Source organism: Paramacrobiotus metropolitanus, unplaced genomic scaffold (assembly GCF_019649055.1).
Source record: "Paramacrobiotus metropolitanus isolate TYO unplaced genomic scaffold, Prichtersi_v1.0 Parri_scaffold0000092, whole genome shotgun sequence".
Taxonomy (NCBI): Eukaryota; Metazoa; Tardigrada; class Eutardigrada; order Parachela; family Macrobiotidae; genus Paramacrobiotus; species Paramacrobiotus metropolitanus.
In genome coordinates this window covers 398,782-412,576 of record NW_026570312.1, presented here as the reverse complement: position 1 = coordinate 412,576, position 13,795 = coordinate 398,782, and the positions used below count along the sequence as shown (strand labels likewise).

The 13,795-nt window shown below is 47.3% G+C and overlaps 1 protein-coding gene across 2 annotated transcripts; it reads right to left on the bottom strand.

Moving 5' to 3' along the window:
• Window positions 1-687: 687 nt before the first annotated feature.
• Window positions 688-3,558, bottom strand: LOC129596574 (uncharacterized). Of its 2 annotated transcripts, none has more exons than XM_055493901.1 (2): window positions 2,040-3,558; window positions 688-1,151 (listed from the first exon to the last, which is right to left on the bottom strand). In XM_055493901.1, exons 1-2 carry the CDS (start codon window positions 2,575-2,577, stop codon window positions 976-978), a joined length of 714 nt encoding a protein of 237 aa, XP_055349876.1. In that variant the 5' UTR covers window positions 2,578-3,558; the 3' UTR covers window positions 688-975. The 2 variants fall into 2 exon arrangements, with proteins under 2 accessions (XP_055349876.1, XP_055349877.1); XM_055493902.1 differs by having other exon boundaries at window positions 2,133-3,558.
• Between the last annotated feature and the right edge of the window lie 10,237 nt (window positions 3,559-13,795).

Here is a 13,795-nt window from a genome sequence, read left to right as displayed (position 1 = left end):
GTGTATGGGGCCGGCCAAGTTTGCCGGCGAGGAAACGTTTTCGCGGTATAACATCAGCCAGTCGGTTTTTCCCATTTAAAACGGCATTGCGCGTAAGAGAGTCGTTCAGATATTCTACATTTAAGCGGGAAACGCTGAAAGACGTTATGAGCACATGCATATAAGCGGGATAAGTATAGCGGTAGTTAGTACAGTTAAGTAGTAACAAGTTTTCAGAAGTACCGCGAACGTATTTTTGTGAGCGATGCTCGTCTTTGTACTTATTGCAAATAAATAAAACTACAGTACCGCGATGTACTATCGCCTGTTGGTGGGAAGGTTACCATAATATTCTAATTTATATGGACACTTTCTAACGTTCAATCGGCGAGAAAGTAAGTTTATGCATGGCAAAGCGATGGCAGCAATATATTCTAAACGTTCTGTGATATTTTGTAGCCAAAGGATTCGTTTACATAGGCGAAAAAACCGTTTGTGCGCGCAACATCCGGTTCGGGAGTTAGTGAATTAAAATTCCAAAAGTTTAAATGCGCGGAGATGTACCAAAAGTCTCATTATGAACCGACGCTCTTCAAATTTTGCACGAAAACGCACATTACTTTGAAGACCATTTTGGTACCGAACCAGCTTTCTACCATTTTTTTCAAATTTTAAGTTCCCGTGTATGTACCCGAATTTGACCGTGGTTAACCAGTAAATTATCATCATCATCCGGCTTCTTCTTGCCGGGACAAAATCCAGAGAAAATGCCGGTAATTATTTTTGCACATTTTTGCAGAATTCAAATTAATTTTTTATGAACAGGAAATTCAAGAGGCGAAAGTGTACTTAGTAAAAGATGTGCAAGAAATTAATTGCGCACCCATTTTTTAAGGTACATACATACTTCTGAGCCTCTAAATAACATTAACCGTTACGTAAAGCGGCATATGGTTTTTAGAGGCTCAGAATTTCTTCCCGGGCAGCCATATCTGACTATGACGCCTGCGTGGGATCGGTAATGCGGCCGATGAAGAGCGGTATATCCAGCTGATTGTGCCAAACCAGCAGCAGGAAGGGCCGATTTGCGATGAAGGCTGGTATCGGTACGCAGAGGTACTCGGCGGAGAACACAGTAGCCACGCTGGACCGGACACCCAGTTCGTCCACTTCTACCGAACACATCAAGCCTTCGTTAACCGCGTACACAGTACAGCGAGCCACACTCGACTGGCTACTATTAAGTGAAATGACCCGGTACATGATAGCAAATTCAGGCAACGGTACATGCACGAAAACCATGCAAATCCCGTAGTCGGCTGAGGCTGTGTATTCATTACAAACCTTTTACTTTTCTAGGAAACTTGTGTCTGTATTGTATCGCCAAATTGAAATAAAGACATTACGTTGAAAAAAAAAGTACATGCCCTTTTTCCACAGCAATCTGTAGCCAGATAATCGTCTACATTGGCGTAAAGCCCGTTTGTGCGCGCAACATGCCGGTGGATGTTGCTATATAAGGATATTCGAAAACGTTTAAACGCATCTCAAGTGTATCAGTATCTCATTATGAGCCGATCGTCTCTGCATTTTGCTCATAGACGCTTATAAAAGAAGACGTATCGTTTCTACCCGGAACCAGAATTGCAACATTTTTACTAATTTTATATTCGAACTTAAAGTACTTAAATAAATTATAAAAGCACTCAAGTACAAAGATCATACTTGCGCACGCTAAATTCATTTTTCAAATTTTAAAATTGAATTTTAAAAGTTTTGAAGGTCAGTAAAAAATTTGAAGATGATCGATCCATGAGACGTTAGGTAGTACGAGTACAAATGAATGCGTTTAAACTACTTGGAATTTCTTCCAGCCGTGACTTCCCAAACGGATCGGAGGCTGCGCGTACAAACGGTTTTCACGCCCCTGCGTACAAATCATCGGGTTACAGAACGCCATATAACAATGCACCAAAGTCTTAGGGAGCGCGCGAAAATAAATTTTCGTGCTTGTACACGAATTTGGTACCATGTACCGGGTCACCCCTCTTAACACTCACCGAACATCACATTGTGCCGGAACTCGGTAACGCCCTGCAGCGGACACTCCTCAAACATGTCAGAAAACCCAGTAGCGGTGCGGTACAACTCACCTGGCCGCCCCAACGCCTCTATCCCGCGTCGCAGCTCCACCTGGCACGTTATCCGGAATTTCGGCAAAGACAGTGCCATAACGGCGCGCACACTCTGCTTCCGCCATCCCCGCAATGTCTCCGCGGAGAGGCTCTCCTCCAGCTGACGCAGTCCCTCACCGCCCGCGGTAGCCGGTAGAACACACATCACACTGTACCGCTTCTCGCCGGCCTCCATAATTACCATCTGCGGATCCGTGGCGGCGGTTTTCATCGCTGCGTTAAAGGACGTCCAGGTCGTTCTTCCGGACAGGAGGAACGGGACGGTCTTCTGACTGCCGTCCAGGGCGGTGAAGACGCGCGGTTTGGTGTAGTTGTCTTCGAACTGCAGCACCCAGGGCGCGGAGAACGTTAATAAACTGAGCAACACCAGACTGGTTAAAGGGTTACCGAGAACGCTGCCCATTTCGCCCACCCACCGGGAGGTGGTCACTGTTGTAATTTATCAAAAAATCGTCGTATGCTTTCTGGCTGGCAGCTACGTTCTCAAAATCCACCGGGAGTACGACCACATCGGATTTATCCATGGCGTCTTTGAAGGACGGTTTGAGGGTGAGTTTGTCACTGTAGAGGATCGCGTTGACTTGACTGAAAGCCCCGTCGCTCGCGACACAGGACAACGCCGCGCTGACGTCATCAATACTGCATCCGTCGGAACACAGCAGCGCCAAGAGATCCTGGCGCAGTGGATCGCGGGCGCCAAGAAGGAGAGCCAATAAAATGTGCTGAATAGAAGACGAACAGATGATCACGTTGCTGCTGGCGCTGGGCGGCTGCGCTTGCGCCACGGCTTGGTAGATCTTGACGGCCACATCTGCTCCCGCGTTCGGAGTCGGATGCATTTCCGGTGCGTACATTTGTAAGGCACTGCCTCGTGCACGGCGTCGACGGCGCAACGAAGCGAAGGTGGGAAAACAGCCACAACAGCGCGTCTTCCGTTCTTCCTTCTCGTCAGCGGTCCGTTTACAGCCAAACTTTGGCCGGTTCCATGGCATCTTTTTTCTTCGCGGATGATTTAGGAGTTTTGGGTAACTATCTGGCAGTCCATAGACAAATACGCGCAGGGCAAACGCAGACAGTTAAGGAAGTACTATGCATGACTATTTTTTTTAAATCGTCTAGCAAACTATTCGCGTAACCGTAGTTTTGGAATAATTAGGTGCAGACTGCAGAGCTAGGGAACTGTTACAGCTGGGTGTTTGGGTGTTAAGAAATGATGATTGAAAAAACACACAGCAAGCATGACAGTATTAAGATTAAGAAGATCTGCGGCATATATACTCGTACGAGCGCATATTATTATGCGCATTGCGCAATGAATGGTGTCGTAAAGATAACCTAGGGTGTCCGATCTGGTGAATGATTTTATAATGACAACAAACGCAAAGAGACGAGCGACTACAACTTCACGGAAGGCAAGCATGCTCGTGCTGACTGAGCGTATAGCGTGTGTAAGCGCCGGATGTGGAGCATGTCTGTTTACGATGCATACAAAACATCGATCGCGCCGGCAGTACGCGTTGAACATGCTGACAGCAGTGAGTGTACGAGTAATTAAGTCGACGCTAAGGATACGCGTGTCTGCTACATGCAGTGGTAATGTGTTTGCGGCCTGTAGTCAAGTTAAGGGAACTACCTAACCAAGAAGTTAGACAAGGGTCACTGCGAAGAGTTTAATCCTTTTTTTAATTTTGCGTTTTGTTCACAGACGTTTTTACTGTCCGTCTTTATTTGTAATTACTGTATCACAGCAGCAAGTGAATTCAGCAGAAAATACAATACAACGCATGCAACATTAGTACTGTACCATCACAAAATTAATAATGTGCTTTACACTAGTCCTGGAAACATGCACGCCGCCGTGAGTAACGTGAGATGCCGAGAAAAGAGAGACACAGTTAATGTACCGGTCATTCTGTTCATTTTGTTATAAGCAAGGTCTATTCCATGAAAATTCCGCAGTAGTTAGCCCGAATATGCAATGGTATTTTATAAACCGCTACGTCTGTCGCAGTACCGCACAACTCCATCAAGGTCCCTCGTATGCCTTCTTGGCATCGGTCATCTTCTCGGTCGTACTGCGCGCGTCCTTCACTTCGCTGACCACACTGTGCCTCTCCTCGCCGCCGGATTTTTCGTGCTTCTCCGTGGTCACGCGCTGCATATCGCCCGCACGGCCTTCATAAGCGTCCTTGGCATGCTGGATCTTTTCGCTCGTCGTTCGCTCCATGGTACAGTTGATTGGCTTGGTACAGAAATTCACAGTCAAAAGTGAGGAAAAATTCACAATTTCTCAGTAATTATTACCTATTATGGCAGTAAATGGACGTTGTTGTGCGACTCGCATGCGCTTTATACGCTAAGCGACGATAATCCCTTAGGCATCTCTTGTGGTTTGCTATACAACCGTGTTGTACATAGGTAAGTACCCTATCCATGCTAGTTGCCGCCGCAAATTGCGACCGGCATTTCCCGCGTATAGACTAATGCTCGTATTGGCTTGTATGCAATGTCTGGTACTACCATAGTTCATACCAATTTTGCCGCTCGTGGCCGTGCGGATTGCGACCAGTGGCGTGTCAACTGTCAGGTATCAGAGACAAGACGGCCGATTCCGGAGTTTTCCGGGGTTTTGCCAATATGCAGCAAAAGCCGCTCCAGGGATGTATGCGCAAGAATTTGCGTTAGTCCAACGATCTCCGAATAAACGTAACGAGCATGCAACGTTGAGAATGTGACTAATAGTGTATTAATGAATCAGATGAGGACTACTAGTAATTCAATGCATTTTTCTTGTCCCTGCTACTACGTGTTCGCTTTAGCAACATCCATTTTCTAACCACATGTTTCTTCCAAGAAACTGAATAAAATAAGTTACAAAAAAATATGTGCCTGGTCGATTATCTAACTGTTATTGCCGGTGCCGTTCGCATATTAAAGAGCACGCCCAGGACATTTGCGACCATATCCTTGGGACATTTGGATTGGCTTTCGCCGAGCTAATCCGCTTTCGTTGGGGGCAAGATCCGTGATATTACCGGGAAGCCTCGATCTACATTCTACAGTCTTTTTCAAGCAACGTCAAAATTTAGCGGTAGGACAGAGGAATACAGCGGCTGTTTTGGTTACATTTAACGCACGTTCTAAACTCATGAAGACTCTAATGATTTTGGATGTTTATTCCAGTGTTTAAAAACTTAAATTTTTTATTAGTATAAACCCGCGCAAACGAATTATTACGTATGCCGAATAAAACTATAATAAAGCAGGCCCATTTTCGCACTGCTAAAAGGAGGAACATGAAGCCAGGCAGACACATCCAGTTCGGCAATGAGAGCAGAATCACGCTTTGCTCTACCCTTTCGCTCAGCACCGCCGCCGTCAGCGTAGTCAGCTTGCTGGTGTCCAGTTTGTGGAGGGTAACCGGCGTCCAGTTGCGGCAACGGTAATGGGTCGACTCACGCGTATCCCGCCATTGGTAGTTATGTAGAACCTGCAAGGTGCCACCACATCAGTCACTATACACTGCATGCTAGCCGGGAGACGACAACAAGCGTGAATTTGTCCCAGTTAATGCGAGACGGGACGAGCCACGAGAGTACTGTATAGACATTGGTCCAGATAGCCTTATCTATCAAAATTTCTAATCAGCTAATTTCCGTGCTCATTCTCGAATGGCGAAGAAAATGGTGGCGGCCTAGTCTGGTTCGGTGGAAACACCGATCTCAAAAATTTAAATGTATTTGACGAACTTCTATAAAAGTTCAAACGCGCACCACTGACTATGGTAAGTGCAGCAAAAGTAAATTAGAGTCTTGTGAGAAGAGAAGCTGCTCATGTACAGCGACAAAATCTTTCAAAGGATTTCAACGTATTGCGCCGTGGTGCAGTGGTACTGCCCTACGTGGATCTAACGACGTAGCCGAGGTTCGATCCGACCATCAGTGCATTTTTCAGCCGTTTCTCGGTTTCCCTCGGATGGCGCCCTGCTGATAGTCTTGTAGTAACTACTGACATTGCACCAGATTTGACCAGAAATTATGATCTTGTTTTATAATTACCAGTTACACATGTACTCGTATCTGGTAATCATAAAAGTTAATAAATATACGAGCGAGAGAACCCACCAATATTTAGATTAATCTCCAAGCCTCCTCAAAGTACCACGCATACGAAGATCGGTCGTACAGAGAGTCAAAGTTCTTACACGCAACATGACTTTGTACATTTATCGGAAACTGTCCATACTATTTCTGAACGTGATTTCCGTTTTCGTTCTTCTACCGTCCGTACGGGACGTTCTAATAAATATTATTAGGCCTGCGATTTGGCCGCACAGTGAACTGGTTGGTGTTTCTCAATTTTTGGTAATCGTAATCATAGCTGCTTCGTGACCTCGCATTCTTTTCCAACCGGAACAGTCGATTGCTCCATGGAACCGCTGTACAAGCAATTCCAATTGAGAGCTTTAAAATCATCGTTTTAGTACCACTAATCCGGCCCAAAAACAACTGACCTCGATAATCATTTCAATTTGCTCCTTGCGCTGGTGCGCAATGCAGTCGGCAATCCACTGCCCCAGTATCCGCCGATCCAAGGGCTTCTTGAGGACGAGATTCTTCTCCAACAGCTCCCACAACTTCGCTTTCCGCACCCCATACCCGGCCGCCTGAATGCCGCGGAACGAATGCTCCGCGACCGTGGCCGTGATGTTGGCATCCCCGAAACGGCACTGTCGCCAAACTATTCGGGCGGGCGACGCCTTCGGCACGGACAGCACCGCCAGACAGCTGATGACCGCGTCCACGTTCCCGTCTTCGTCAATGAAATTACCCTTGTGGAGCACCAGCGCCGGGAGGCTCGTCGCCTTGAGCACCGCGCACAGCAGGATGGTTAGTTCGAAGAATTTGTACAGTCCGATACCCACGATAACCGCCATCTTCGTCGCGCTGTTCAGGCTTTTCAGCAGGCAGACGAACATCCAGTACAGTGAATGCTCGTAATCCGGCACACCACCGTAGTCCGTGTCGGTGTTGGAGACGCGCACATCGGGGAAGTAGGCTTCGGTGGTGAGGAGAGCGTTCCACAGGGGACACACCCGCCGACATCGGAAACGCCCGATGGAGTCCAGGGCGCGGAAGACCTCCAGCAGCAGCTCCACCGGCAGCGGCAGACTCCCGCGCTGACCTCCGGGAATTTTTCGTTTTGGCTGCGGAGTGCTAGCGGTCTCCTGATGGCGGAGCAGCCATTGCCACGTAACGGTTGTGCGACCCATCTCCGCATCAAGCGTCACTATGGTGTTGTATGCGGATTTCTGTATGCACATAAAATCCATCAATTAAATTTTAAAGGAAATAATAAAACGGAGGGAATATACAGAAACGTACCACTTGCTCATCCGTCAACGGAGAGTCAGTGTGCCACTGCAGATAATGCAGCGTCTTGCTGAGCAGCGCCGTGCAGTGCACGTAGAAGCGCTGGTTGATTTCGTACTGGAAGACCTCCCGGACCGCAGCGGACGCCTCTGACCAGTAGAGAGGCGGCAACCGACAGCAGCGGATGACGAAATCATCCTTCTTGACACAGCGCTCTCGGAGACCGGCGACCGTGGGTGGGGGGCGCAGCTGACGACGGGGGACCAGCTCCTTGACGGTCCCATGGGGCAACAGCACTTGCACGCATTTCGCATACACAGAGCTCAGTGCTCCGGTGCCGACGAACCGGCCTGCATACCAAATCCAGGCGCCGTCCACTGGGCGGCGCAGCAGGACCTGCACCGGCTGGGCGTCCTGCGGCGAGCGCCATCCGGCCTTGGAGCTGCAGCCAAAAATGCGCCCGTATTCCACAAACTGCGCCCGCTGCCCCGCACAGCGAAAATCGACGATCAGACCGCCCTCCGCCACGTTGACGACGGCGCCGTGCTGCAGGAGCCCGCCGTCGACCAGAACGTCCACGACGTTCCAGTCTTCCACCCGATGCATCTCGTCGCCGTAGACAAACATCTGGGTCTACGCCTCTAGGGTTTACCCAATTAGCGCGGGGCAAACAGGTTTCTTAGTGAACTCGGCGCGATAAAAAGGCGTTTTCCTTATATATTAAATCTTAGAAGTAGGGGAACTTCATCTAAACGAGAAACTCGACAGAAGGCCCTATAAATGTTATACAAACTCTATAAAAATGCGGTGTTTGCGCTCACTCTATCGTTTGGTCATTTTTCAGAAGTTAATCATTAATCACTAGCAGCTGCTGCTACGAGCTAAAAATTGCAAACGTTAACACCGATTGTGAGGAATACCACTACACTGCAGCCACTTCCGCATGCGCCGAACAGTAATTAACCATACATGAAGTAAGTATGCTATTGGACTACTGTTTGAACAAAATAAAAAAAATCGCTTAAAAGTCCCACATAATAACACACTCAATAAAATAGACAATCCGCTACAACAAGAAAATTTCTTCTAATTTCTCCTGTTCCTTTATTGTGCCCATCACACACAGAGCGTTCCCTCTTTGAATTTGTATGGAGATCCGTTGCCGTAAGAATTCTTTCGCGCGCGATTGCCCGGTAGCGGCCGCTATAAGGTATCCGACTTTATCGACCAGCTTCTTAGCTCCGTCGCCCAATGGTCCGTATATTTCAAAGCCAGCGGCAACAAAATTGTACCTTGGCTGAAGCCACGCATGTTTTGCGAGCTTTTTTGTTTCGGCCAGTTCCGCTGCGGCACCGACATTGACGGATGTACGGTCAATATAGGAGGTGGCCAGAGTGTCCACACATGTCACGTCTATTGCGAGTGGTTTGCCACGTTCCCATGGAATAAGCGTAATAACATCCGGTCTTTTATTGCTTGTTATGGCCAGTCCCTTCGGTTCCATTCTGGCAGGGAAACCGCTCGTCGTTAGCGCGCGGGCGAACTCCCTGCTGATGCCATCGTGTCTAGGTAGACGTCCGGCTGATTGTTTGCATCGCAGTCCATGTCTCCCGAGTTCGTCCACCCATTCGCCGCACTTACATTCGTGGGGAGTGACGATTGGAGCTCCTAATCGTAGAGCGACGCTGGTTTGGAAATCAATGTTTTCGAGTAAATTACCCAAACATGCAGCGGGTAATGCGTGGATCCAGTGACCTGATTCTGGGGTCGAGACAGCCTTCAAGTGTGCCACTTCTGTAGCAGACACACGGAGAGCTGAAAGGTCTGAAAAAGCACGTAAGGTCACGGGAGTATCCCAGGCTTTTTGGATGCTCTGGACGGGTTCGGCCGGCACATCGTTCAAGCAGGTGACCAACTTCCATGCCAGTGTTGCGGTGGTTATATCCGTCGGTGGTAGGATCGGGCATAGTTTAGAGATAAGCGGACGCAATGAGGAAGCCGATGCAAAGTAGGCGGAGGGAGCTAGCTCCTCTGTGCGTCGTATCCCTAAACCACCCAATCGAACAGGTAGGGATGCCTGTAACCACGTCGGATGGTCCATTCTGACGTTGGTGATGCTCTCTACTGCGCCGCGGAAAGTTTGGTCTAAGGCGTATAATTCTTTTGAGAACTGCCACGCCACAGAGGTTCGAAGCAGGTGCACAATTTTTGGCACACCAAGACAATTTTTCAGCAAAAACAGCGCTTGGTGTTTAGGAATAAGCGCAAGTCGGTCGCACATGTTCTTAACTTCTTCAACCTTTTTTCTGATCACGGGAGTTACTCCTGTCGGCAATAGAGGTGATCCCAGGAAGTGCTCACTCAGCTCAGCGTTACCATTTCAAGCAACAAGCATCAAGGATTTTAACGACAACGCTATTTGAAGCTTGTTAAATTAACGCACTCGTCACTCGGGGGCGGAGATCCAGTATTATGAAGTGTTGCTGACACAGCCTGAAGGCCTGTTTATACTTCACTTCAGTCACGTTTTTTTCTACGTCCTTCAAAAATGTGTTTTATGGACCTCCACCAAAATGTACGAGAAAAAAGGTAGCCGTGAAAAAAAAACGGCGCTAACATCCAGCTTAGATCCGGGTCGTGTACAAAGCGGCTATCTATTTATGCTAGGACAGCATGTCCGTCAAAAACCTAATTTCGAGCCCAAAACAACCCGAATTAATTGTTTTGAAATCTGTCCTGAATGTATGCCAAGTGGAACCTAGTACACACATCTGGTGCCAGGAATTATCTAGCTCTTTTTAAATTTTGTTTTTAGATTTGAAAACACAGAAACTGCGCTTTTGTTACTACATGTAAACCCGCGGTCGGGTTAAAGACGGAATTTATGTTTAAATTTATGTCTAAATCACCAACTCCGTGATGGTGCATACTGGCGTTCAGCAAGACGGTGAAAGAACAGGGGAGACGAGGAAATTGGTCGTACAGAACATACCCCCATAGCGGAAGTGTTTTCGTTGTACATGGTATTTCAGGACTAAGTTCGTAGCCTTGTACTTGTACGGGTTACTTAATAAAAGTTATTCAAATAAAAATTGGTGACTCTGAAAACATACCGTCAGCTGTCTCTTGGCACAGCCTGTTCCGTTAACCTGCTAAATCTACGGCGCTATCCACTGGAAACCGAGAAACGGCAAAAAATGGCGCCGATGGGGAAATCTAAGGCTACGTCGTTAGATCCGCGTAGACAATACCACTGCACCACGGCGCAATCCGTTGAAATCCTTTGAAAAACTTAATCGCTGTACGTAACCCGCGTGCTTTGCTAAACGGTCCACATGAGAAGACGGCACCGTACAGGAGCATGACATAGCGTCTCATACTACAAACTGGCCGTCTCGCACAGGAGCCAAGGTAACACCGTCCGGGCGCTTACCGTTCTGTCCACACATTCTGGAGGATCCAATTCGCACTGAAAACTCGCTGCAGAGAACGATTTTTCTACGATTTCGTTCATTTCACAGTGCCGACTCCATCGCCCTTTGCTGTACAGGCCAGAAAGGCCGCGATGTACATTATAGCCATCATGTATTCCAGTCACACACTGACACAGAATTCACAAGCATACGGCCATTTACCGCAGTCCACAAATTCCGAATTTAACGGCCTCATGGTAAGCGCTTTTATTTGAGAAGTGGCGCATCAAATCGGACGGGGCGTTATTTTTGGGTAGGGTGTGAGGGGAGTTTAATTGCGGTAGTTCCTAGACATCTAGATAGGGGATGCGAATGGACGGGGACAAATAGTCGCAGGACATTTAGTCGCAGGCATTTCGCTGGCAGGACATCACGCCACAGACACTTTGTCGCGAGTCCGTTTCCACGCTGAGACATTCCGTTGCCAAGCCGGGAGGATAATTCGTCTATTATGCACATACGACTTACTTCATGTGTAATGCTTACTACAAGTCCAACAGTCAAGAGCAACTAACAAGAAAAAAAGTGATCCATTTTGATGGCCGAAAAATTCGGGATGCGGAACAGGATAACCTCGATCTACTAGATATGGACGACTTCGTACACGTTAAATTTTTCAAGGCATGTTTTTTTGCTTGTACCCACAGCATCCTGCCCTATTCCACGGTATCCTCTACGTATCCCTCATGTATCCTTACAATTTTTTTACGTCTGTTCGATTGTTGCCGTATCCCTCCGTATCCCTGCAGTATCCTCTATGTATCCCTCATGAACCCCGTTAAAAAACCTAAGAAAACCTAAGAACCCTAAGAAAACATAATAACGGGATACATGGAGGATACACAAAGGATACCGTGGGGGTACTGAGGGATACTCTAATTAAAAAGAATGACCACATTAAGAATATTTGCAATACGTGCAGAATACACACTAAGTGATGCAGCCAGTATCTCACCCTATTCCACAGTATCCTTTACGTATCCTTCATGTATCCTGTTTAATGCAGGTTTAAGGGTCATCAGTACCTGCAGTATCCCAACGTATCTTAACGTATCCTTTCTGTATCCGTCGAGTATGAGGATAACACTTACATTAGGGATGCACATGAGGATACTGCTGAGATACGGTGGGATACTGCAGTAACTAAAACAACCCGTGTTGGCGGCAGGCGACACTTCCAGTGAGCAGAGGCGGTATTGGCATACGTCGGGCGGAAGAATTAGCGCTCCCAGCCTTCTCGGCTTCGATTCACTCCGTATCCGGCTTAATGTCATTATTGCTTCCTGATCACCCCACTGTAAATGTCTCGGCCGCTTCTGAGTTGTGGAAAGCCAATGCGCGACTGGCAGAACTCCCGGAGCAAAATTTCAGAAAGGTACAACTAGCATGGGATCTTCAGATTTGTAACACATCACTATCCATACTGCTGGACATCTTCCGCGATGATGAGATTAACTGGGCCCGTCTCCTCGCACAGTCAACACCGGAAGCTGGCATATGGCTAAATGCCTTGCCCTCGGCACACATCGGAAACCTCTTGGACGACGACACCGTGAAGATATCAGTCGGCCTGAGACTGGGGGTGATTATCTGTGAAGCACATTCTTGTTCTAAGTGCCACAAGCCCGTTGATGTGTATGGCCACCACGGGTTATCCTGTGCATTCTCAGCTGAAAGACACCCACGCCATGGCGGTCTGAAAAGTATTTTGTGCAAATCGTTGGTATCAGCCGGCATTCCCGCAAAACTGGTGCACCACGTTTGCGTGGCAACGCGGTATGTGTTTGGCTTGGGACGTGACCTGCGTGGATACCGTCTCTGCATCTCATCGCAAATCAACGTCAGTTACTGCGGGATCCGCCGCCGCTCAGGCGGAGGATAGAAAAGCGGGTTTGTATTTGTACCTGCTGGGCAGATACATCTTCGCACCGCTGGCCTTTGAAACTCTTGGACCATGGGGAAAATCAGCTAGCCGTTTAGTAAAAGAAATTGGCAAACGACTTCGACAGCATACGGGGGAGCCTCGCTCCCATGAGTACCTCCGTCAACGTCTTTCGCTGGAAATTCAGCGAGGCAACGCTGCTTCCGTGCTCGGGACGATGGAAGGAGCGGCAGCGTAAAATGAAATTTTGTTGCTTTGAATTATTGTTTTGAAACTGTGATGTTACCGCATTTTGTGAAACAAAAACTTGTCCACTAAAACAAAGTAGAAAACTTGGGGGATACATGAAGGATACGCAGAGGATACTGTTGAATACGGTGGGATACTGTGGATACAACTAGAAACACATGCCCGAAAAAATTTAGCGTGTACTAACCGTGCCATTGGTGTTGATCGATCTACGGCCTTTTTAAGACAGCGATTAAATCTTGCTGTAGTAAGAGGAAGCACAGCAGCTATTTTGGGTACGAGTACATTGAGTGCTCGTCATAAGATCTGTACCGACACTAATGATTTTGGGTGTTCTTTCAATGTTTAAAAGTAAATCATTTTAATTAGTGTAAACCTGCGGAAGCATACCGATATGTGCACTGGCTGTTGCCGAATAAAAAGAGAAATTTAGAGAAAAAGACTAAAAATAAAAAGAAAAATCGATGAAATACATATAAGAAAAGCGTGAGATATCTAAAGAAAAAAACTATCTAATTTTTTTCGGCGTCTTGTTTATTCCGTCGCCGTGCATGTTTCCAGTATTATTGTAAAGTACAGAGACTACAGATACATCATTAATTTTACCGTTAATTGATTTATGACATATTCTGATTGATGTTATAC

Excerpts from the sequence above, each read along its gene's own strand:
- LOC129596574 (XM_055493901.1), bottom strand. The coding sequence starts at position 2,577 with ATGGGCAGCGTTCTCGGTAACCCTTTAACCAGTCTGGTGTTGCTCAGT. Across the intron at positions 1,152-2,039 it reads CCGGCACAATGTGATGTTCG|AAGTGGACGAACTGGGTGTC; the intron begins GTGAGTGTTAAG and ends TGTGTTCGGTAG.